A 26206-nucleotide genomic window follows, 5' to 3' on the forward strand; every position below is an offset into this window, starting at 1 on the left:
ATATTTTTGGACTCTGAATCTTCCGATCATGTGATAAACAAAGTTATAGAGGCTAATGTGTTGGAAAAAGGACATTTGTGTGTGTGTGTGTGTGTGTGTGTGTGCCTTCCTTTTCCTGTTCATTGTGTTTTGTGTGTGTGAGGGCTCGTGTTGAGGGGGCTCCGCTGGTACAAAGAGACCTTGTCAAGGACTCTGCTTGGATTAGACACATCAAAAGGAAAGCTCACAGTAGTAGAGACACACACTGCTGGAAAACACACATATACACACACATGCACACAAACAGCTCAAAGGCACACTTTTTCATTCATATCGCCATTTAGAAGTCAGAGTAGTTGATTCCCGAACAATATGAATGACTATCAGTTGCTACAAGTGGCATATATTTTGTGAAGGGAGATTGATAATAGACTCAAATAAAGTACCACAGCTACTGCTTCTGCCACTATTACTGCTACTGCTACTTCTGCTGCTACTATATTTCCCTCTGTTATGAATGTTAAGTCATAAAGACTTACAGTTTTCATGACTTGGATTGAATGGGAGTGTGTGATAAAGTTTTTGTAAGGAACAATGATAGTGAGCATGTTGTGAAAGACTGTAACTCTGACAGAGTGCTCAGGACCCTGATGTGAAGCTATCCAGCTTATTACCTAGCTACTCACTAGAAGAATTAATACATTCACACCATATATTGACTGATGAATTAATGTATTTCTTCTTCTGAAAACAGTATGTTACACTCACAGTTCGAGCTGTGTATATCAGCTGTTGTAGAAGCTGTGTATAGTTGCGAAGAGTAATAAAACGATACAATTTTGATTTAACACTTCACCATCAGTCTGAGTTGAAGGGATACACATAGTGAAAAATCCTTGTGCTGTTGTTCTTTATATCAGCACTCATGGAATGCCTCTTATCCAATCAGATTACTCGACAGAGACTCATTCAAGGTCTACTTCCTGTGTTTAACAAAATCTCAAGGTACATCCATGTCACAGGAGACTACACATCTAGAATCAAGTCTGGGCAAGTGTGTGCCCCATGTTTTTGTATTTCTTGCTTGATAATTTTCTCAGTGCTGCACTGTGTCCTAACAGAACTGATAACAAGGCTGATAACTCAGTATGTGAAACTGTCCAGTGAGGCCCTAACTCTATGGTGCATACGGTATATATGCATGGGTCCATGTCACATACCAGACTTGGGGTTGCAGAGCACAGGGGGGCTGCTGCTGAGTGTGGGACTGCTGCTGTAGTATCCACTGCTTCCACAGCTGCTGCTCATGCTGCTCCGCCGAACCCCCACGACCACCTTTATCTCTTTAGTGGGACTCACTGACACAGAGAGAGAGAGAGAGACAGAGAGAGAGAGAGAGAAACGAGGGATGTTAGGAGAAAGACAGACGGGATGAAGAGACAGAGCAGGACAAGAAATCTATGAACTAGGAAACATACTAGGATTGATGTGGCAGGTTATTAACTCAGCCTTTGCTCCTTCAAGTCATTCAACAGCATTAAAAAAGTAATTACTATGGTCATTTTTACTTAGAGCGCAATGCCTCGATTATCACTCTGTCATCAGTAAAAAAAATAGCACATGTTTAAAACGGAATATTAGTTGCGTAAACTCTCTTTCCCATTACTTCCTGTTTTGCTGAAATGGTTACCCACTTCATTTTAGTCAAAGATGTTATCACTCTCCCTGCCATTGTTTGCTAATCGTGACTGATGCCTCTATCCAAGAAAAAAACTCTCTTTAAATAGATAATGTTACAAGTTTTGAGGAGAGAATTTATGTCTTAAGCAATAGTATTGATAAAATGAACAGCCATAAATCAAGTTCATTGAAGACTGAAAACCTGGAGTTACTCTTTCTCAGTGGAGAAACTAAAGTAAAGCTCACATCCTATAACTCAGTGTGAGAGTAAATATTCTTCAGAAATCTGCGTTATTTCAGATGGAAAAGATCCTTAGACAGAAAAGTGTACACACTTGACCCTTTTTCTAGTACCACAGTTTAATGTGTGCGATCTAAACTTAATAAAACAAATCTACCTAAAACTGAACTGAAGCTGCAGACTGTGACAGATCATCTTATTTCAAAAGGTACATTAAAGCTTGTAAAGTGACCAAACAAACAGGACTTTTCAAACATTTATTCTTCCACAAATAGCTGCTCTATTATCTTTATATGGCAGAGAAAGCAAGGACACCAGTTATCTTGTGTCTGTGTTTGTGTTTGTGCGTGTCAACAGAAGATAATGTAAAATGGTATGACATGTCACTGTGGGTTCTTCCTAGAAGTCAAAACCCAATAACCCATACAAGTGTCAAAAAGAGAAGAGAGAAAATGCAGCCAAGGTTTATTTATTCAAGTTGAAAAACCTGTAATTCTCTGTCAACCACAGCCTTATGTTTATTTAAGTCCCTAGATATACTGTCCCATATATAAAATGGGATTAGCCGGTGTGTGTTAGAGATTCTACCTGAGAGGAAGCTGGTGTTGCCTCCGTCTGAGTTCTGTTTGCGGAGACAGAAGGGGCTGTCGTGACTCTCAGGGATGCTGCGGCTGCGCTCATGAAGGAGTTCGATCAATCGCCGCCGACGCCTGAAATTCATTCGGAACTGAAAGAGGAGGGGCCCGTCCAAAAAGTGATGCTTGTTGGTGACTGGTGAAGCAAAGTGGAGAGAGATGGAAAGAATGAATGTGAGAGACAAAATGCAAACAAGAAAAAAGACATGAATTATGAAAGTTTCCACAGGCCATGATGGATATTCACTGAAATGAAAACTGAACACCTCTTTTCTCTTCAGTATGGAGTAATAAAAAGACAGATGGATGTTAGGTTTGAGGGTTATTGTCTTGTTAATTTACTCCTTTACTGGTTGTGTGTCAGTATCAAATTCCTGAAACAGATATTAAATTGTTAGCAACAAACGTTTCGATAAGTAATCATTTTTTCCATTGGCTAGCTGAGTTGAAATTGAAACGTGTCAATTTCGCATGTGACTGTAAATATGTCACGCATAATCTCTGAACTCATCTGAGCTGTACTAAACAAACAGTCCACTGAGCTTTGATCACCTGCTCAGAATAAACATAACCTGACCTGTAAGAGCATCGACCGCTGCGGTGTCAGTCAAGCTGATAGCACAAGCTGCACTGAGTAGAACTACATTTAATTAATAGCTTTTTCAAACGGAAACAATATGTAATTTCCGTACTAAGCCCATGTGCAAACTCAGATTATATCTCACACATAGTTTACTTTTCAATTTTTTTGTTTTGGTAGGGGGACTACAGTGTCCCCGTCACTCTGGAGTGACCTGCCGGAGGAGATTAGGCAAGCCACATCCTTGTCCTCTTTTAAATCTCTTTTAAAAACACACTTTTTTAAATGTGCTTTTACTTCTTAAGTCATCACTGACTTTTTAATTTCTGCATCTTTTTGTATCATTGTCTTTTACTTAACTTGTTTTAGTTCTCTTAAACCATTGTATTGTGCTTTTGTGTTTTTTTCTCTCGCTATGTCTTGCACTCTGTAAAGCACTTTGTAAACCTGTTTTTAAAAGGTGCTATATAAATACATTTATTATTATTACTTTTATTATTATCTTTAAAGGTGACATATCATGCAAAATTGACTTTTTAATGGTTCTTTACCTGAAATATGTGTCCCTGGCATGTCTACAAACCCCCCGAGAATGAAAAAAATCCATTCTGCCCCTGTTTTGATTTCTACACCTTTCTGTAAATGTGTGTGAAACAAGCCGTTTCAGACTTCCGTGTTTTTGTTACGTAACAACAATATCCGGTCTGTCACGGAGTCAGAGCTCGGAGCTTGTTCAGCCCATAGACTGTATAAAATAATACTGAATCCCTCCCCCGTTTTTCATTACCTGCACAAATGTGTGCTAACAAGGAGCTTAGGAGGGAGGCATGCTAGTTGTAGGCTGTCTTAATAAACACAAAGGTCGGTTTTACTCCCCACGTCTGCAGATTTGAAGATCTAGTGGATGATTTTTATTTATCATGGATAAGTGCTAGCGCTAATTAGCATAGCCACATAGCTACATGTTCATAGCTGTAGCTGTAGCTGTAGCTGTAGCTGTGTACCAAGACACACGTCGACATACTGACAAATAAAACAACAAGAAACACTAAATCTGTGACCAATCCTTCAGAAAGGTCCTGCTGCCTTTCTGGCAGAGGTCGGTTTTACTCCCCACGTCTGCAGATTTGAAGATCTAGTGGATGATTTTTATTTATCATGGATAAGTGCTAGCGCTAGTTAGCATAGCCACATAGCTACATGTTCGTAGCTGTGTACCAAGACACACGTCGACATACTGATAAATAAAACAACAAGAAACACTAAATCTATGACCAATCGTTCAGAAAGGTCCTGCTACAGGCGCCTCTCCGTCAGGATCAGATTCAGAGGGTTGAAGTAACGCAATCTATGAGCAGCCGTGTATATTCAGCCAACATGTAAACATTAGATCAACGTGCTGGACAGCCGAGGCACATCCACTTCCGGAGGGGGCGTGGTCAGAGGGAAAACAGAGTGTTCTGAGGAGGACTGAAGAAGAGGACTTTTCAGGCATGCCAAAATCTGATTTCAAAGTGTTTTTTTGAGCATAAACTTTAAAGACATGTTTTGGGGACCTCTTAGACCAATATATATTGATGAAAAAAGCGTGATATGTCACCTTTAATTTGTTTCTACTTGATCTACTTTGTAAACTGCTATATACTTACAAAATTTTATCTTTTGAGAAAAATCTTGAAATAAATGTTTACATAAATCAACAGATAGGCAGGTTATGCATGAGCCAGTCGATAAAGCAAGCAGCCACATAAATTGTCTGTGCCTGATGTTATATTTTTTTCTCAAGTAGAGACAACATTTCTCTGGAGTTCTGTGTAAACAGGTTATTTTCACCAGCTGCACTGATACTGTAATGTTTTCTCTATATTCACCCTTCCACTTGAAAATGCGTTTGGATTATCAAAATACTTTAAAAAAGGTTAAGTACAAGCAAAATCAGTAAAAGCAGGTTGTAATCAGCTCTTTTACTAGTTGATACATGCACAAAATTGCCATTTCTATTGATTAGTCTTTGAATTATTATCGCTTAGTTTTTCTGTCTTGAGCAAAAACAAAACACACCCTTTTGTATGTGCAAAACTACTGAACTGAACAAAATCCTTTCATTGTATCTTACAAAAGAGGAAAACACACCACAGGACAGTGGAGTGGAGTGTTCTACTCCCCTCATCAGATCGATAAACTGACTGATCTACAAATCTGACACACTGTTTCTGGCTCAATATAAACTTAGATAGGAGGATCTTGCATTAGTAATAGTCTCAGTTAAAAACGTCTAAAGTGCTGGCACAGTGTCTGCTGCACAGAGAAAAAACACCTTTGCTCTGAGTCTTTAATTTACCTGCATACATTAGCTTCATTATCTCAGGTGGTCAGATGTATAGTGTAGAAAAACAGCTACTACACTGTCCCATAGTGAACAATGTCAGCCAGATCAAAGAATAGATCTATCTAGGTATGACCGTCTATACATTATAGAATATATTCACATACATGTGAGTATGTGAGCAATGAGCATAACACCCAGGGCTACAGATTAACAGTTTTTACTTTCTACTCCATCATACTGTATGTCTGATGTGTTTATAATGATGTTTACAGAGCAAAGTCCATATGTCATCCATAACATGTTAGTGCAGTTATTCCCACAGGTAGGATGACACTATTTAATCTCTATCAGGCTCTATATAACATAAACTAAGTGAAGTGTCACGGTTCCTTTTTCCCTTCACAGTTTTTTATTAACAGTAAACTAATTACTTATGGCAACCAGCTGTGTTGCCATCCATACTCTGCATATGATCTCCTCTTTATAAAGTAAAAGTATATGTCTAAAGGTAACATATTGGCAATTTAGCCTTGTCAGCTTACAAGGAATGGGACATGGGAATATCTCCTACAAGTATGTGGAGACTCCGTACCATATGATACAAAGTGCCGTATGTTCAAATAAAACAGCACAGAGAACATCACATGTCTCTGCAGTAACACACTCTAATGTAATCAGACATGGGTGTGAGCTACAGACATCTGCGTCAAATCTAATTTCAAGTCATGTGGCCATCGACAGAGACTCATTTAGGATCATACATCCTGTGTGTGACAAAATCTCAAAGTAAATACACATCACAGGAGAATACACAACTTGAATCAAGTCAGGGTCAGTGTGTGCCCTGTGTTTTTGTATTTCTTGTTGAAAATATTTTCAGCACTGCACTGTATGCCCATAGATGATAACAAGGCATTGAAACAGCTGGAGCCAATCATGCCTTAGATTGGTTTTAATGAGGGGCAGCAAACACACGTTCATACGCATATTTCAGATCACTACATACACAGAAAAATTACTTTGGCTTTCACTTGCTCTCAGACTATCAAATATTGCTAAAGAAAAATTATGACCTGATGCAGAAAATGCTCGAGGACAGGATCCTAGACTTAGTACCTGTTTCTGCAGTCACTCTTTGTGTATATCTGACACATTTTGTTCTTTAAAATTGGTAGAAAAGTCAGAAATAACCTGTATAAGATCTCTGTAATGGACATGTTATCCTAGGATGTCTTTACAGAAAGGAGAACTCATTGACCCCCTGATAGCTGTGACATTTTTCACATTGTTTATTACTCCCTCACACTCTGTAACTCAACTCGTGCCTGAACATTGACTGGGACAGACACAGAGAATTAAGACTGGTGAAACACAATCCCGGCCAGAGTGACACACAATGTGGGTCAGGTCATAGCGTATGAGAGATCAGGGTTTGCTGCAAAAAGATTAAGAGTAGACAAGAGCTTAACTTTTCTTGAGAGTGTCAGCTTCCCGTTTGTTGCTTTTTTTAGTCTGTGGTCTAAAAGTATTTTAAAAAGATTACCTCTGATAAAAAGGTGTTACTTAAACCCATGTTAGACCTATCAAAAGGTGTGATTCTTCAGTGGTTTCAGATTGAGCAACACAAGACTTAAGGAAAGATTTCTTAAAGGGGAATCAAAAGGGTGTGTTCACGTGTTCAGATAGGGCTTTAATCCTGCCATAAATCTACAACAGTTATCAGATGGGATGACCCTGAAGACCAAAGTAAAGCTAACGCCATGTTATAAAGGGAAAGGTCATCAGGAATATGACTCAAGGGAGAACTTTATACCAGAGCGAGGAGAATGTTATGGACCAGCAGAGCTGTTTTAAGTGCTGAGGCTACAAGCTCGACTGTCACCAAGAGGCATTCACAGACCATCAATCTGTCACAACATGAAATACTGTCAGACCTAGTCACGCTGGATTGAAACAGACGCACTTGAGTACACTTGAGAGTTGTATGACTCTATGAACTATTTTTGTCATTTTAACACAACCTTCTGTGTAAATGTTACAGATGATACATTTCTCTTCCCCTCACCGTGCTGGATGATACCGTGCTCAAGAAGCCTCCGCCCCAGCCGCTCTGCCTCCTCTCTGGTCGGCATCTCCCCCTCCTGCAGCAGCCAGTCGATGAACTCAGAGGCCACCAGAGTCCGCTCGAACGCCCCTCCCTCTTCTTCTCTGGTTTGTAAAAGACTATTTTCAGTGTTCATCAACCTGTTGAGAAAAAGAGAAAAAGTTTTGTTACAACTGTAATTTGAAAAAGATTCCTCTTGCAAGTTGATACATTGGGTATTTTGTACAAATACAAAATATTAAAATGCATGTGCTGGGTTCAAAATGGACTGCAGATGAAAAGTAAGGGTTCTTTCTTTGAAATAGTTCAGCACAAAATTTAGCAAATGGAATCAATAAAGCATCTTTAATACATCATTCTTGCCCTCACTTATGCCTCCAGGGTAACTACAGTGTTGTCGTACACACAAAGATTCTGGGAAAATTCAATTCCTTAAAAAAATCATTAATATCCAACAACCATAACATAACCCTTGAGGATTGTTTAATTATCCAAGAGTTGTGTCTAGTGCTCAGTAAAAAGGAGGTTATTGTGAAACTTCAATTGGAATTTTGTGCGAGGAAAATCTTCCAAAACCAGCGTCTCTGCCCATTCCCCTGCTCTGTAATCTGCATGGTCAAAAAAGCACAAGCACTGTACTGTGAATGACTGTGGATTTGCACTTCAACCACAAACGTGGAGGCATAAAAATGTAAACTACCTTCATGTTATTCTTCGCTCGGCAGATTAAAGTGATGACAAGATAATTACAACAAGGAAAACCACTGAAATCTGCCTCTATGAATTATTGCATGTTTGAGTTTGTGGACTGAAATCTGTTGAGTTTCAAAATTCAGTTCACAACAGAGATGCAGGCGTCATAAAGTTTCAACTTCAGAAACAAAATACTAGGGGGGGCAAATTTGCTCAATGGTTAATATGGGCCCTATGTACAGAGGCACTAGTCCTGGGTGGGTGGCTTGGGTTTGATCCAACATGGGGCTGAATGCCCCCCTCTCTTACCCAGTTTCTTGTTCTATTCTCTGTCCTATCCTCTTAATAAAAGCATAACAGCCTAACAGTAATTTTAAGATAGTAAATAAATGAATAAAATATACTAAAATAACATTAATTAAAATCAATTAATTAAAAGAAAACAAAACACTATCACAATTCCCTTTTATTGAAAAATATGTATAATTCTTAAGTTTTTATTGAAGGGTGACATTAAGTGGAGTTGGTGATCTATTATGGAAGTCACCATTTGACTCACACACACAAACATGCAGGCACACACAGGTATATTCAAACAAAGAAAAACAGGCAAGTATACACAGGAGAATCCAGCAGAATTACTGACTCAGCTCCCTTAAACAAACAAACACACCTATCACTCACACCCTAACAGTGTCACTTCAGTGTTCAAACATCATCACGCAGGCAGAAAGTTCTCATGAAATAGACTCTGCTTTTTGTGGCACACCTGGACATGTCCTAACATGTGCCGACAATAAACTGTGTCACCACAGAAACTGAGACACTTAACTCTCAACAGCTTAGTTTCTGTTTTCTTCTGGTACATTTATGTTTCCACATTCTGTTTTAATGGCTATCAATCATTTACTTAGCTGCCACACTGAACAGCATAATACCACAGAGGAAGAGCTTATTTATGGATATAATGGTAGACTGAGCATTTGAAAGAATGTATAGAACATGTAACACAAGTTAGTGAACGTTGTTACCTTAAGACAGAACATTTGCAACATCAGACACATTTTAGGGCGTAACCTTTAATGTTCTAGCTTTAGGAAACTTAAACAACCACTGACCTAATTCAACTGGCCATCTCAGTTCTGTGTTAGCTTAACTGAAAACTTAAAGCATCCACATGAATGGAGTCCCTGAGTCAGAAGACCAAGTCACATTTTTCCAGTCAGAGGTTTGATTGATGATTGATCATTATAGAGACAAAGAAATATGCTAACTCATATTAATTCCAAGAGAAGATTAATAGCACCAATGACGTCTATTAGGCTGAGTTAGTCAGCCTAACCTAGCAGTAAGGCTGGAGGTGGGGTTTACAGATCACCTTACTTTGTCTGAAGGTAACAAAATCTGCTCATTAGCATCTCAAGGCTATGCTAACTACAACTATGTTGTAACTAGAACTATGTTGTAGTTATTGTATCATTTAAAATATATGATATTACATGTTTTGAAGCTTGAAGGTGCTTGTAGACTTTTTTCCCTTTCTTATATAACAAGCCATTTCTTTAGTTTTCAGTCTGCTTGATGCTAGACTAAGCTAACCAGCTACTCAAGGTCTAGCTACATGTTCACCATACAGACAGTAGATTGGTGTCAATCTTCTAAAGAATTCCTCAGTAAACAAACAAACAAACAAACAAAAAAGCTGATATTTTAAAATAAGAAATCATCAAAATATAATGATATCTTTATGGATATCACATAATTTATCACATAATAAATCCTCTCTTCACCAACTACAATTAATTCAAAACGCTGCCACAAGACTGTTAACCAGGTCCAGTAAAGCATCCCACATCACCCCCATCCTATTCTCCTTACAATGGCTGCCAATCAAATTCAGAATACAGTTTAAGATCCTCATACTAACATGCAAAGCAATCCATCATCAAGCACCCTCTTATATATCCAACCTGCTCCACTCTTACATCCCCAGTAGACCCCTTAGATCCTCATACCAGGGTCTGCTTGCTGTGCCTTGTGTCAGGCTTAAAACCAAGGGTGACCGTGAGCATGTGGCTCCATCTCTCTGGAACAGTCTTCTGCCCCAAGTGCGCTGTGCTGATTTGACTGAGACTTTTAAAAAGCAGCTTAAGACACATTTGTTTGTTCTGGCTTTCGACCTTCTGTCGTAATTTGATGTCATTCTGTCTGCTTTCTTTATTATCGGATTTATTGCTCCTTGTATTTTCTTGTCGACATTGATTCTCTGTAAACCACTTTGTGACTATGTCTGTGAAAGGTGCTATCTTAAATAAAGTTTATTTACTTACTTTATAGGCTAACATGTATTGATTATGGCTGTGTATAAAGTGGGCGAAGTTAGCCTGGCATGAGAAAGCCATCAGTACACCTTTTTATTAATATACTTCAGGCCCAAGTTTGTATTATCTTCTCTGATTGAAAACATTTGTAGAAAACACATAGCCAAAGGAAAATAGCTTTATCTTTATCCAAATTCATGAAATTAAGCTAAAGGAAACCTCCAATTTGGAGAAGTCCGTAAGAAGCTGGCTCTCTGCAAAAAAACTTGTAAGTTCTTCCAGCCAGCCTCGTTCTCTTGGAGTGATCAGGGTTCCCACTCTTTTCAAGAGATCATTTTCCAGGACATTTTAAGGATATTTTCAGTGATGATCAAGCTGGTATGACAGTCTAAATTTATTTCCTAATTTAGTTCCTAAATAGTCTAATATGTTCCTCTCAGTGGAAGTCTACATTGAAAGACGTTCAGTCTATGGCTATCCATAAAATCATCTCTTACATGCTTAAAAATTATGGCAAATTGATATAGAATAGTGCAACCACAGATGTAAAGCACTTTATTGCCTACTAACAATGATGGCCAACTCTCATCTCAGCTTTCTCTTTTCTCAAAAAATATTAAATTAGCTAAGCAAAAAACACAAAAGCCAGCAAAGGAATCTGGAAGCTGCCTTACTGAAATAAATAAATAATAATAATAAGCGGATCAGTGCATAAATTGACCTCAATAGAACTGAATGACAAAAATGTCCACAAATGTTGAATAGGGATGTGTTTTTTTAACCTTGCCAGGTCGCACACAGTCATGTTGGAATCATTTTCCAGGACAATCCGTTATTTTCCAGGACATTTTACTTTTTCTCCAATTTTCCTGATGTTTTCCAGTGCTGGAAAACTGGTCAACTGTTTTCCAGGTTTTCCAGGTTTTCCAGGACGCGTGGGAACCCTGAGTGATTCATTTAACACTGACTCACCCACAGAAGAGGAATTATATTGTCAATGCATTTGATTCCAGGATGACGTTTTTATTCCTCAAGTTCAAACCCTGGCTTTAGTGTAAAAATTGAGCTCATGTTTAAATTAATTAAAAGGTCTGAGGTGCACAGCCAAAACTGCTCTGACTCATCAACACACTAAAGAAAACATGGCATGTTCTGACGTCAAAATTTGATTCATTTGAAGCTTCAGTAGGACAATAGCTGTGACCCACATTTAAAATCAACATCTCAATACAACTGCTGAAAGACGGGGTCACAGTGTTTCATCATGAAATCAGGCTGTGTACACAATGCAATATACTCCTAGCAAACATGTTAAGCCAACATGTAAGGTAAGCTTAATGTGACTGATACAAAGCACTGTTTCAACATCTGCAGTATTAAATGAGATACTATTTATAATGTATGATCTAAGGCAGTATACAGTATGTAAATGATATCCTGAAGTGAGGCTAAGGGAGCAGCTACAACCTGTGAATGCAGTGTTATTGTTTAGTCAGCATACCTAACTCAGCAAGAGCGGTGCCTACGGAGACGTGTTTGCAGTTCTAACAGGTTTTTTCCCTGCTCTCAGATGTACTCCAGCATAAAGGTAGAGCACTAATGAAACCTCTAGAGCCAACAATATCTCTTTAAGGTGTGTTTAAGGGACATGTGAGAGCACATCACAGAGAAAGCAAAGACTCGTGGGGAAGCAGCTACAAACGGTCTCAGTGAGTTCAGTGGGATTAGACAAAATGTGTGACAGACTCAAAATAAAGTTAAAAATGTTAGGCCTAGATTAATCTCACCTGGAGGCAGAAATGGAGGAAGCCAAGTATGTTATTTTCTTGAAGCCTACCTCTTAAATATTTAACGCAAAACCTAAGTAATTTCTATATATAGCTCACTTCTAGGTAGAGCTCAGGTGAAGGAAATCCACATGAAGTGGTCTTCATCTGAATTGCTATATAAGCTGAAATCACATTCCTATTCAGATCTAAAAAGAAAAAAGGAATGATTCAAAAAGCATTTGCTGAACAGATAGATAAGACTGGTAACAGGTTACCCATAATGATTAAAATGAGGTTTTACTCTAGTTTAGGTTCATTTCACTGAAGATTTGAATTGAACCCATCAGAATGTTACGAATAAGTTTCAAAAACACCACCATTCCATTTTTTGTTAAAAGGCACTTAAAATTGTTGCTTTTTCTGACGATAATAAAGTTGCAGCATGAGGCACTGGTTTATGCTTAAGACCTATAGAAAGAAGCGATAGTCTTCCCTGCAGTGGTCACTGGATGGACATGTGGCTGCAGCCCTTGGCTGCATGTCATCCCCTGCGCTCTACTCCCCACTTTTCCTGTCTCTCTTCAGCTGTCCTACCTAATAAAGGCACAATGGCCCAAATAATAACTTAAACAAAATCAATACAACAAATATTTCCACATACTGTTACCTCTGTGACACAAACATACACCAACTTTAAACACACCCAACTTTGAACTAATTGTGACCTTCATCTTTTTCAGATCAACTTTGTTTTGTTTGAGATGCTCTTAATCTCAGTTACAGTCTGCAAAGCCTCCCAACAGCGACCTTATGAAACAAGAAATGAATGACAAAAAAATTACAGTACTTGTTGTGGCTGTCGCTATAGATTAGCTTTAAGGTACTTTGGGCTAATCCAGCTGAGTTTATACATGAAATGTTATTGTTAATAACCTTGTTGGGCCTTTTACTGTAATAACCAAAAACATTCCTCCAGTCATCAGTTGGTCATGTGAAAATGTACGGATTTACTTTCAAGTCTAGAGAGCAGCTAATGTAATTAGCTGGCTTTCACTTGTTGCACAGTTTTCACTGTGCAGACAGACACAGAGGTGTCTTTATGAAGATAGAAATATGTATGTCTTTGGAACACAAGATAAACTCTGTCTTACTTTGTCAGCATTTAAAACTTCTGTGGATGCGTCTGACAGAATATGCAAAATAGCCGTGTGGTGTAACGCTTGTCAGGAACTCAGAAAAGAGGTCAGCATAATGTGAAGTGTATGAAATTTACAGTTCAAATCTCCAGTATGCTAAACCATGAGTTTGGCCCTTTAAGGACAGTGGGGTCTAAGTATTTAGAAACAGTCTTTGTTGATGTAAACTGAGGTGTTCTCTATTCGTGAAAAGCAAATGACACCATCTCTCTGGGCTTTCTCACACCGTAAAGTGCTCGCTGATACAGTTTCTGTTGACACACAAACATAAAATCAAGACGTGTGCACATGACACGAGAAACCATCTGTTGAGATTGTATCTCCACTTTAAATGGTTTACATGTAGCAGCAAGAAAAAAGCTCAAATGCTGAAAAGCAGATAGTGAAACAAAACATACTTTAACGTTACATTCTTTCTGAAAGTAAAGTCTTTTATTTTAAATTAAACCAAGGTGGGCTATGACTGTGATTTTATTGTGACGCTACAATATCAGGGTACATCTAGATTCAAAAGTTAAAAAGCAAAGTGCTAAGTTCGACTGCAGAAGCACTTCTTGGTAAAGCACCAAAACCACAGCTGCTCCTGAGAGAAACAGAGAAGCGAACACAGATGTAAACAGTCCACATGGTGAACAGTTCTTTAAAGGGCCTGTTTACACTCCCACTAACCCCCTCCTGAGAATTGGTGTCATAACAACTGTTTAGGATGCCTTCCTTTGGTCTGTTTATTGGAGTTTGTGTTGGTTTGACAACAGCATCAGGGATCAATGTGCACAGAGGACTGTTTATATTCCAATGGAAAGTTTACATGCGACAGTGGATGTGGGAACAGAGACATGTTGAATGGTCACGGTGTTGTAGATTATATTCAAGCAAATTGCCTTTCAAAAAAACAACAACAACAACCCATACACACACACACACACACCAAAATAGGCTAAGCATTAAATTTCAATCACAAAGACAAAACTGTGTAATTATTATGGGAACTGTCATGTTTATCTCAACCAGGGATAAGAGTCAACATCCCTGCTTGTTTGAGCCTGTATTCATTGGTAATGTTAGCATGTTAACATGCTCACAATTTCAAAGCCAAGAAAATGATGTTAAACAGAGACCTTTACCATATTCATGTAGCATGTTAGCTTGCAAACAATTGCTAAGTAACTCTAATCACAAACTCCTTACTTTTGCCCGAGATAAGTTAAAACAGAGAGTACAAATCAAAACTTTGATCTGCTGATGACGTGCTGGGAAAACTCAACAGATTAAATAATCATTTAAATTCAAGTAACATAAAAAGTAAATGTATATTACCCTCTCCAATCAAAGTGGTGGTTCAACCTACAATGGCTCCTCTGTAACTCTACAACTAGCTTGGATTAAAACAGCTGTTTGAACGTACAGTCATGCCATTGGACGCACCACTTCTAGTGAAATTCAGGGATAAGTTGAGAAAAAATCTGAATCAAGTGTTAAAAAAACATCTAATGTTTAATTCTAGAAATCATTTGATTTGGTTTTTTGTTTTGTTTTGCTGGTTTGTGTGCGTGTGTACGCTGGATGAGTCTTTGTCTATGTTCTTAACTGTTTATGTATGTGATGGAAAAAAAAATGTCAATAAACATATTGTGAAAAAAAAGGGAATCATTTGATTACAGTAGCTAATTGGTAAATGGTAAATGGACTTGTGCTCATATAGCACTTTTCTAGTCTTTCAGCCCACTCGAAGCACTTTGTGCACTACTTGTCACGTTCACTCATTCATAGTACTATAGTGCTATAGTAAGGGAGCATCAGTATTAGCTAATCTCATTCACACACATTCACACACTGCTGACCGTGTCACCGGGTGTCTTGTCAAAAGGACACTTCAACATGTGACTGCAGGAGCTGAGATCAAACCGCCAACCTTCTGATTGTGAGATGACCTACTCTACCCACTGAGGCACAGCCGCCTCAATAAGTCCAGCCATGATTGGTGCAGCTCTCCCTGCAGACCTGAGTGCATCCCCCATCTTCCCTTTTGTCTGGGGTGGCTTTTACTTAATAGTCTTTTTTTGGGGGTTTTGAAAGCGGCTATTGCAACATTCTTTACCATGCCAGCCTGCAGTCTTCTTTTGCTTTTTGGCTGCTTCTGCCGCCAATTAATTTCAATTCATATCACCCTCATTTATGACATCACGCTCCACCGCAACAATTCATGAAGTAGTGATGAAATTAGTCAAATTGGTAGGGAAATTTGACATAAGCGCTGTGTTTTTTTAACCAAAATATTACAATTTGGTGTCAGCGTATAGATAAGTGTACCACACTGTTACTTCACAGATATGAGAACAAGAAATAGGAATATTAATCCCTCCAGGGTATAAGATATTTTGCCCTCAAAGCTGAGGAAACCGTCCTGCAGGAAAAATAACCACCACCCTATCACTGTGCCTTAAGAGTGATAGTGAGCCAACTGTAGTTCATAGGCAAGCAACCACACAGAGCGCTTGGGGAGTGTTTGTATGTGTATCTCTGTGTGAATGTGTGTGAGTGTCCTAGACTGCAGCATAGAGATTACATAAACACATACTGGAGCTTTGAGAACTGAGACGACAGATGTCTCCTGTTGGACTATTTCTTCCTCTTATGCAACCGTTGTGTGATTGTGCGCGCATGTGTACGTGAATGTGTGCGTGAATGCGTGTGTGTGTGTGTATGTATATCTAATGCCTCAGAAAGCAGATATAAAAAGTAAATCTCTGTTTATAAGAGTGTCAGTGTGTTTGTGTTTGGAGGCACACAAACACAGTTTCCTCGTGTGACAAAGAGGTGACAGGATGTGTGAGAAGGGGAAGGGGCATCATGCAGAGTGTGTTTAAAGAGAATTAAACGGTTGAGATGCTGGTGATTCACAACTCCAGAGAGAAGCGGAGACACACACAGAATGAGATTTTGGGGTTACTATAGTAACATTTAGTCTCATCACCACTGGAAATACAGCATCATGGGTAGAAAGCTGATGACAAACCAAAACAGTCCCATTAGTGATGTCCTCTTTCCTCTACTGAATCCAGCCTGTCTCTGGACAAATGCTCTGAGTCATCTCTTGTTTCGAGGCCTCTAATAACCTCTGATTTTCCTCTGCAGGCTTTCATCATGTTTACAATCCATTTAGTCTCAGAACTTTGCTCTCCAATCTAATGGAATCCAATTTACCAGGAAAGTTATTTCTACAGTGCATGAATGGTGGAGGCTTTTCTGATGTATCCAATCAACATTCTGTGAAAAGGGCCACACAAAAGCATGAGGCATATTTTGCAGTTTTAAGTAGGCTAACAAGTTTGATGGTCGAAGCATGCTCACTATGGTCATCACAACAAATAAATCTTAAGAAATAAGGATTAAGCATTATTTGAAGGATACTGTTTGAGAAGAAAACAATGGAAAATTAAAGGAGAAGATTGATATCACTCTCATGACTGCAAACATTTAACTGTCACACGTAGCAGGTTAGCTTAGCCGGTTAGCCAGTTAGCTCCTAATGACAAAATGCTGTTTATATACTGAAGCTCTGTAATCTTTGTCTCCCATACATTAAACAAATGAGATATAACTTGTTAATTAGTGAATTAACCCTCCTGTTAAGTTTGTTTCTCAGGAACAACAATAATGTTCCTGGGTCAACTTGACCCGGGGAATATTCAATTATCCAAAAGTGTCAGGACCCCAATAATTCCAATAAACATTTTTTAAATATCATTATTAACCATTTAAATCAATATTTAGTGAAATGGTGTTCTTTAATTCTCACAGATCATGGTTCAATGAGGATAACTCACTCGTGTTTTATGAAAATTCATGTTAAAACTTTTTTTAATGTACATTTGAAAGACCTAAATATAAATACAATAGTTTTACATGACATAGATTTTTGTTTATTTTAAATTATGATTTATTTTTTTTATGAAGTGATGTTGATAAATTAACTAGAGACACCTCTTCTGTCACATGCTGCCCAGATTTTGATGCTGTATTTAGCTGGTTTGGAAGGCATATGTTGCCTAAAAGGAAGGAACCTCTGAATGCCTCTAGCCTTTCATCCACTGTGACATTAGGGCCTGGGTTATAGAGGAGTGGAAGTTGCTCTACCCACTTTCTCCCTCACTGTCCCAATGGATCCCAGCTTGTCTCTATTTGATCCCATCTCCTGCAGATATATGTGAAATATGTGAAATGAACCATTTTCATTTTATATGTTGATTACGCTAGTTAACTCAAGCAGAAGAAGTTTCATACTGAAAAAATACTTTTAACACTTTTTTTGGTTTGTTTTTTGAAATGGGTCAATTTGACCCGCAACATAACAGCAGGGTTAAATAGTTGCTGATTAGTAGATTTATAACTTTTGGACAGAGAAAGGTGAGCTTACCCTACATTCCTATTTCCAGTCTTTAAGCTAAGCTTAGCTTGCTAGCTTCTTGCTGTACGTTCATATTCATTTACAGATGAGAATGCTACCAATCTTTTCATCTCGCCCTTGGCAGTCAAGATATTATGATCTTCTACTTGAAATGTTAAAAGAGTTAAAAGAGTGAGACAGAAAAATCAATCAAAAATGCTATAGTTAAAATGCCTCAGGAATTTCCATTACACAACTGCTTCCCTCAGTCCCTCCCATAGCTCCACAATGGTGAACAGCAGTGTAACTTGTCTGTGTGTTTTGTGTGTGTGAGTGTGTGTTCATACTTTTCATAGATCCTCTGCCCCCTCATGAAGACTTTGGCCTCACTGTCCAACGGGAACGTGCCATCATCTTTGCGGAAGCGATAAAACAGCTTCATGTCTTTGAACTCCCGGTGCTCGTCACACACTGGTAACACACACGCACACACACACACACACACACACACACACACACACACGCACACACAAAGAGGTTATGAAGCTCATCCTCTGAAGGCAACTGCATACAGGGAGGCAAGAAATTGATTATTCATGACAAAGAACCAGGACCAGAAGAGGTTGCATTGAAGGGAGTGACAAGAGCTTAACACAAAGAAACACTACATGCATATAAAGGCTCACAACATTAATATTTCCTCTAAGACAGCATTTTGATATTTAAGTATTCATATAGATCTGCAGAGACGTCAATCAAAAGACCCCAAAATGACCCAAAAAACAATTTCATGTTTCTTGCTCATGTCATTCTAGCAAATTGCTCATTTATGTTGCAGCTAAAAGCATTTACCTCAGTTTAATCCACCACAGAGGCCATGTTAGGTTATGACCCTTAAGACTGGGAGGAATCAGTGACACAAGCAACAAGTTTCACACAATGCAATCATGGGAATCATGTTTGTATCATTCATGCATACCTGGGATGGGTTAATACAGAGTTGGCTCTGTATTTAACTAAAGAGAGAGGGGCAGGCCTTTATTTATGTCTCTTGTTTTTAGTGCCTGGTTGAATGTGAAGCAGGTAGCGAGAAGCCCCGCTCAGGCCAAATTGGCTGGGAAACAAGAAGAATCATCTATCAAGAGGCATAGGTCGTTCCCGGGAAATGTCATCGGAGAAGAAAAAAAGCAAGCACAAGATTAAACCTACTCACAAAAACACACTCAGCAGCACAGCACCGGCTTACCATGGTGAATGATGCTCTGGTCCAAAAGCTTCTGCATGATCTTGATGGCCGTGTCTCGGTCTGAGGACTCCTTGTGTTCCAACAGCCAATCAATGAGTTCCTTAGCCACAAAGCAGTTTGGGTAAGTTCTCAGATGGTGCCGCCGATCCTTGATCACCTTTCCTTCGTGGAGCCGCAGCCTGGAGGGCGGCAAACAAGCATGAAGTATTCTTGCACAGATCTGATCAACGTTTAACTTTTAATTTATCAACATAAGACTGCGCCCATTCAGGTATAACAGAAGAAACAGTTAATCATGGTGGCAATACAACAAATTGGAGAGCCAAATGTTTCACTTTCTTAAAAGAGGCAGTAAGTCTGTGTTTTATAGACTTAGTATAGCCAAATATCCCACTGTATGTTAACCTATAGGTCACACAATCCTATATAACTGGATAACATGATTGATTTAAATAAAAGTATGGAGTATAGTTGTTTTGATACCAATATTAAAAAGCAGCATATTGGGTTCAGCAGGTAAGCTAGTCAATTTTCTGACTGCTAACATAATCATTTACCCTAAAAGATGTGACTCTTCTTTGTTATCCTAAACAGTATTCTACATAGCTGTCATGTTTAAACTGGTAGCTATGGTTTAAGAGAGGCAAATAAAAACTAATGTTAGCTAAGTCATCATATAAAGATAGCAAACAACAACAGTGCTGTGCTATCAAAGAACGTTAGGTTAGCTAAAGCTAGCAAGATGTCGGCAATTCGTGTTTTAAATCACACATTAAAAAGATGTTTTCTTTATAGTTAATATCATGTAAAACATTGAATAACACAACTTTATTGGTTTCATCATAACAGAATATTATGCGAGTAGTGCTGCTAATGTTAGCTTAGCTTGCTTCTTGTTACGTTATTTTTTTCGGCAAGTATTCAGAACATTGAAACATGAAAACACACCACATAAGTGTTGTTGTTACACTTAAATGGAAAGGGTGCTTGTTATTTGCCAGTACTAAAGGCGAAATATCAAAACCAGTATCAGAAAGGTAAAATGATACCAGATCATCTCTAATTCTAATTCATACGAGGTCAAATCTATGTTTATAAAGCTAGACAGACCAAACCTGTCATCTTGGCCTGAGGTTAGGATACTAAAATACAGTCTGAAGATATATATTGCAACTGCACGGTATGATGACAGGACAGTCGCCTCATTCATCTAACTATGTCTTAAAAGCTGGTTTCACATCAGAAAGGTGACCTCGTCCTGAACCTGTGTATTGTGAAATAGCCCACCACAGCCTCAGCCAGGCTCCCTGCAGCTAGCTTGTTCCACTCCATGCTGAGTCTGTGTACAGCTGGCTAGAATCACTCTGGATTTGATATGACAGCCGAGCCTGCCCAAAAAGTACCCACACACTGTTCTGCCAAGACTCAAACAGGTTTCAGACTTCACTTCAGTTTGGTCTAGCACTGTCCTCTTCCCTTCCTCTGGAAAGGTTCAGAGAATTGTGGCTTATCTTCTCATAAACATCTTAAATTGAGACGGAAGAAAAAACCTGCTGCCTGTATTCTTAATCTGTTGATTGCTCTCTGTAAAAGAACGTCTTGCTACTACAAGATAAGAGTCTGACTGAGCACTCTTGTGTGTCTGTAATGATGAAAAGACGCAGGCTGAAAACAATCAACAAGATTCAGAGTCTGCCATACTGCAACAAACGGTCTATTAACCACTATGAACTGGCCACAGGACTTACTTCAGCAGCTGCATGTGTCACTGTGCCATAACATCCCTTTTTCTTTCTGATTCAAGCACTGCAGCTGAAGCGGTGGAAATGATGGGACAAATATGTGTGATAAGACATTAAAAAACAGCCTGTTATCAGACCTGGGAAGAATGTCACTCTCATACCATGAGCTGGACTCGTGATAGAGTGATGATTAAACAAGGGTGTGGGTTAGGTACACACCTAGCTTTTATGATACCATCGCTGTTTAATATGAATTCTAAGTTTAAACTCATGAACACTTCTGTTGGCAAAAAGATAATAACTCTTGTACTCTTACTCACTCTGAACTATTAATGAGACCAAAGAACACAGCTAAAGGTAAAACTCTGAAGAGGGAATATCAATCATTAAACTGGCTTTTGTGTGTCCATATTGCAAAGTGTGATAACACAACTAGCCTGAGAGTATGCTAGCAGCTATATGATACTATGAAATGATATTGGCAAGAATCTTATTACCACATAACAGGGTTTACAATTCAACATGTCGCAATATATTGTCATACCCTTCCGGGGTTGATACATATTGCAGATTTATTATTGAATTTAAGAAAACTGTGTCACTATGAAGTATGAACACAACACCTTCTTTCTTTATGCAACCACGACTGATAGCTCTCATTTCATTTGACACAATTCCTGTAACATCAAACATCATATAACAGTATCAGTCTGACATTAAAATCTTCTCCATCCAAAGGAAATGTCAGATAATAATAACATAAACCAATAGGATCCCTCCTCTAGGAACTACGAATGCTCACATTTTCATGGTAATTCGTTCAAAAGTTGTGTAAATAGTTGTGTAATATGTGCCAAAGTAGGCCACTTACTTAGAACCACATTGCCATCCCAAGGGCTGAGCTTTTTGTCTCTCAAACAAGTTTTGGAGACAAACATCAAGTCTGGTGTGTCACAACTTTGAGCCCTTTGCCCTGAAGCAGCAGTGTCTCAGAGGTAGAGGACTCTGGGACAGACACCCCAAGAACCCTCCGTTCACTGACACCGGCCACAGTGCCAGCTGGCAGCCTCAGTGTACAGCTGTGCCAGGGACACGCTCACACACAGTTCGCAATGACAAACAGGGAAACACACAGTAGTGCTAAGCAGGAATACACTAAAGAGATGTACATTTTAAATCTCTTGAGGTGAGAACTGTTGCTTTTTATGACTCTACAGATCAGACAATGATCAGCGTATAAAAACTCTCCCATAAAATCGGCAATAGCTCAGTTTATCCCACACAGCAGGAAAACAGTATTCACAGGCGTATTTTGCTCGTAGTTCAGTGGGGGTCATAAATTCCAGGCATTGGTGCCATGCTTTAACTCACTGAGCCTATTCATTGCTGGGACTGTGAGCCATGCAGCAAACCCCACCAGGTTACGATGCCTCTCTTTGCATACAGTAGGTCAAAGGGTGCAGCATGTCAACAAAACAGCCAGGGTTAGGTGCACAATTCTCTGACAGGGTGGATGGGCAGGGCATGACAATGATACAGGCTTAGTAGCTTGAAAATGACTCATGCATTCAGTCCTGAATAACAGGAGCATACAGAGCTCATAAATTACATTGTCACATGTCAAAATGTGCATGTTATAACAGCAAGGAGCTGCAGAGTACATAGGCATGGTTGTTCATGTGTTGCTGCCTTTGTTTGGCTGTGCATGCTGCAGTGGAGCTGTGACTGCCTGTTTGCAGGGAGGGAGGGCTGCATGCATGATCATTAACCTGCTGCCTCACATGCCCACAACACCAACTGCTCTCGGTAACTGTGTCATGTCCTGTCATGTCCTGATTGTCCCAGTATAGGCCATAAAAACATAAAAATCAGAGCCTCTAAACTAACTTAATACATGTTTGTTTTATTTATGTACATATTACATGGTGATCTTCATTCATATATTTGAACTTGGGGTTCACTTAGCTGATGATCAGGACAAATATGCCCTTAAGGTGTGACCCTCAACACACCCAGGCTCAGAAGGGGATTCGTAACCGACCTACCTGAGCTGTTCCCCGGTGACGAGCACCTCGGCCAGACGCTCCAGCTCCGCAGCCTTCTTCTGCATGGTGTTCCCGATCCCGTCCATGATCTCCCTGCTACAACAAGAGACACACACACACCCACAAACCGAGATGGGTTTTGTTGCCAAACAGCCTCACACAATGACATCATTCTGCACAGGGAAAATGCACCACCTTTGCATTTTTCTAAACGTGTAAAAGAGCTGGGCTGCATTGTGCACCGTTTGCTTTTGTAGCCGACAAAAACACAGAAAGAGGAACGAATGGATTGAAAAACAAAGGCATGTATGCGTCCACGCGGTGCAGATTTCAGAGAATAACAATGCACTGACGCTTGATTCTTTTTTGCTTACCCTTCAAGCACCATGGAGAACGAAAAAATGAGTTGTCAATTATCCTTCTGAAAAATGAAAAAGGTGATTATTCCATCCCAGGAAACATGCAACACTCCAGGGAGGTCTGAAGTCATAACCCAGCCTCAATGTGGTAGCAGCTCCAGCAACAGTCCACTTTTACATCCTCGGAAACATCCAACACCCTGAAAATCTGCATACATTCATGTATGCATGGGTGCTATATTCCCTTTTAATGTCCCTCTTGATATTCACTGCTGTGTGGGTGGACGCGTGGAGCTACAGCAGTGTTTGTCCGCTCGTTGGATCCGTTGGGTTGTGACTGACACACCTCACCGACTGGATGAATGCACGTTTCCCTCCACGATGCAGTTAGTGCCCATCTACACAGCCCTGCATTGGGAGGACTCTGCTTACGTCATGGGGGAGTTGACCAGGGGGGCGGGGTTAGAGAGGCTCGTGAGTTCGCTCGATTCATGCACCGCATAGACCGAAAACGAGACGAGAGTGGAATGTGTAGAATACTAGAGTACTGGATGTGTATGAAGATATGGGCACAAGCAGGGGCGGAGCTAGACTCTCAGCGCAAAGGGGGCGAACCATCCTCAAGGGGCCCTTCGGATAGTCAAATTCACAACTGGGAAAACAGCTGATATATTTTCTCCCCTACTTATCAATAAAAAAACACAACATTTCACTTATTGATCCAAGATAGCCAATAAAATGCAAAACAACCCTAATAACCCAACTAACCCTAATTATAACCATAACCCTAACCCTAACCCTAATCCTTACAGTAACCCTAACCCTAATCATAACCTTAACCCTTTACCTAATCATAACTTCAACCCTAACCCTAACCCTAATTATAACCATAACCCTAACCCTAATCCTTACAGTAACCCTAACCCTATTAATAACCCTAACCCTAACCCTATTCATAACCTTAACCCTTACAGTAACCTTAAACCTAATCATAGCCCTAACCCTAACATTGACCCTAACCCCATCATAACCCTAACCCCATCATAATCAAAACCCTAATCATAATCCTAACCTTTATTTGCAAAAGCAATAAAACAAACGCACCCAGCAAAGACCTATGAAGTCATCTGGTTGATCATTGGTTACATTGTAGTGTGTATGTGTGTTTATCTACAAAGTACTGCTACATAAAAGTTGTTATATTTGAAATTTTATATCTTATAGCCTACTTATGGAATAAGAATGATTGATACTATAGTGATATTGTGTAAGAAATTAACGCTTGACTTGCATACTCCATCTGAAGAGAAGAAGAATGGTACAAAAAACTGAAGGGTTAAAGTATTGCTGTGGTGTCAGCTTGATCATTTAAATGTATTGTAATACCCACATTCTTATCAGCACAGATACCAATATGTTAATAGTTCAAAAGCCCTGGGTCACCACTGATCAGCTATTCCAAACAGCACATTTCTATGTGTCCTGTAAATCTCCTCCATAGGACTCTTAAACAGCTATGTCTCTGCAATACTGAGTATTGATTTATTTTATTATTATTATTACTATTTTTATTATTATTGGATGAGGTAATTATCATCCATTGATTTCATATATTCCACCTTATACATCCATTCATTAATTTAAACCGCACACACTGTGAAATGTACATACTGTAAAAAATAATGTAAAACATAATGTAAATCTCCTATAATCACTTTGCACTACTGTACTGTATAGTCTAATGCATACCATAACCATAGTCATATTCTGTTCATTGCCTTGTACATATTTGTAGCAATAGTCAATAGTCACTCATGTCGATACATATTATATGATATTCATTCATCATTCATAACTCTTTATATTATGTATTATTTATTTAATTTACTGCTAAACCACTTCTGGTTATATGCAATCTATATTTCATTGCTTGTACCTGTGACATGCCAAATGACAATACATTGAATCTAATCTAATTTAATCTAATATTAATCTCTTTTAGGTTGTTGATAAGAGAGCTTGTCATAAAGGCCTTATTATTGACAAAATGACAGGTCCAGCAATTCCTGAACAAAGAGAGGTTCAAGGATCTTTCCATACAAGAAAGTGCCGTAAAGTTCTCCTTTATATCTGAGGTGTTTGTTGTTACACTGCTTTATTCAGTTACATTCGATTTTTAGATTTTTAGTCAACACTACACTGACCGAGATTTCCTGCAGTAGGCTACATATCCACGGTCTGACCGCGACATCTGCTGGACACTAAAGGGCGCTGCGTTTAACAGGGTAGATTCATATTGGTTGATCCAAATACTATTTCAATCGTTGGTTTTATTTTTAATTTGTATTATCATATTTGAACATTATGCATAAATATCTTGTAAGTTAAAGACGAAACTTGTTTGACAGAAGTCCGCTGAGTTTAACGAATCTAAAACTTTATATAGTCACGTGCCTCATTTAAATAAACACGTGACCAGAAGTGGCTTTATACCGGGCTAGTGGCGCAATGGATAACGCGTCTGACTACGGATCAGAAGATTCTAGGTTCGACTCCTGGCTAGCTCGTACTTTTCATTTTCTTCTCTTGTCCACAAAACGGAGAGGTTTAGCATTGGAAGTTACTTATACTAAAGTCAATTTGTCGTACTTTACTTTTTATATTTTATTCACAAACAGTGTAAGGCTGTTTCTGGACCATATTTCTCTTTCTTGAAAGTGTAAGGAATGGACCAACACTTCTGAGTCGCCAATTAATACGTAACATCAACCTGTGATCGGGGGATCGATTCCTGCTCCTTCTTGACTTATTAAGACACGATTAATGTGAGGATAATTGTTATTTATCAATATAGTCTGAGTTGAATGAAAGCTCTATTTTCTAGACATTAAAAGTTCAGA

At 39.0% G+C, this 26206-nt stretch overlaps 1 protein-coding gene and 1 non-coding gene across 2 annotated transcripts in view; one reads left to right on the top strand and one right to left on the bottom strand.

The window, feature by feature from the left end:
* The window catches only part of deptor (DEP domain containing MTOR-interacting protein), a 36799-nt gene extending 13029 nt beyond the window's left edge, over positions 1-23770 (bottom strand). The window contains exons 1-7 of the mRNA XM_034698267.1: positions 23322-23770; positions 22948-23043; positions 19161-19339; positions 18262-18385; positions 7510-7688; positions 2489-2671; positions 1200-1337 (exon numbers count right to left, since the gene is read on the bottom strand). Of these exons, the coding sequence (XP_034554158.1) occupies positions 1200-1337; positions 2489-2671; positions 7510-7688; positions 18262-18385; positions 19161-19339; positions 22948-23043; positions 23322-23335 (913 nt within the window). The 5' untranslated portion in view covers positions 23336-23770. The remainder of the gene's footprint in view (positions 1-1199; positions 1338-2488; positions 2672-7509; positions 7689-18261; positions 18386-19160; positions 19340-22947; positions 23044-23321) is intronic.
* A 2030-nt stretch (positions 23771-25800) lies between these two features.
* trnar-acg lies at positions 25801-25873 on the top strand. The gene has a single exon. It is a non-coding gene; the product is annotated as a tRNA-Arg (tRNA).
* The last annotated feature ends 333 nt before the right edge of the window (positions 25874-26206 follow it).

The sequence above is a fragment of the Notolabrus celidotus genome, chromosome 12 (genome assembly GCF_009762535.1).
Source record: "Notolabrus celidotus isolate fNotCel1 chromosome 12, fNotCel1.pri, whole genome shotgun sequence".
Classification (NCBI taxonomy): Eukaryota; Metazoa; Chordata; class Actinopteri; order Labriformes; family Labridae; genus Notolabrus; species Notolabrus celidotus.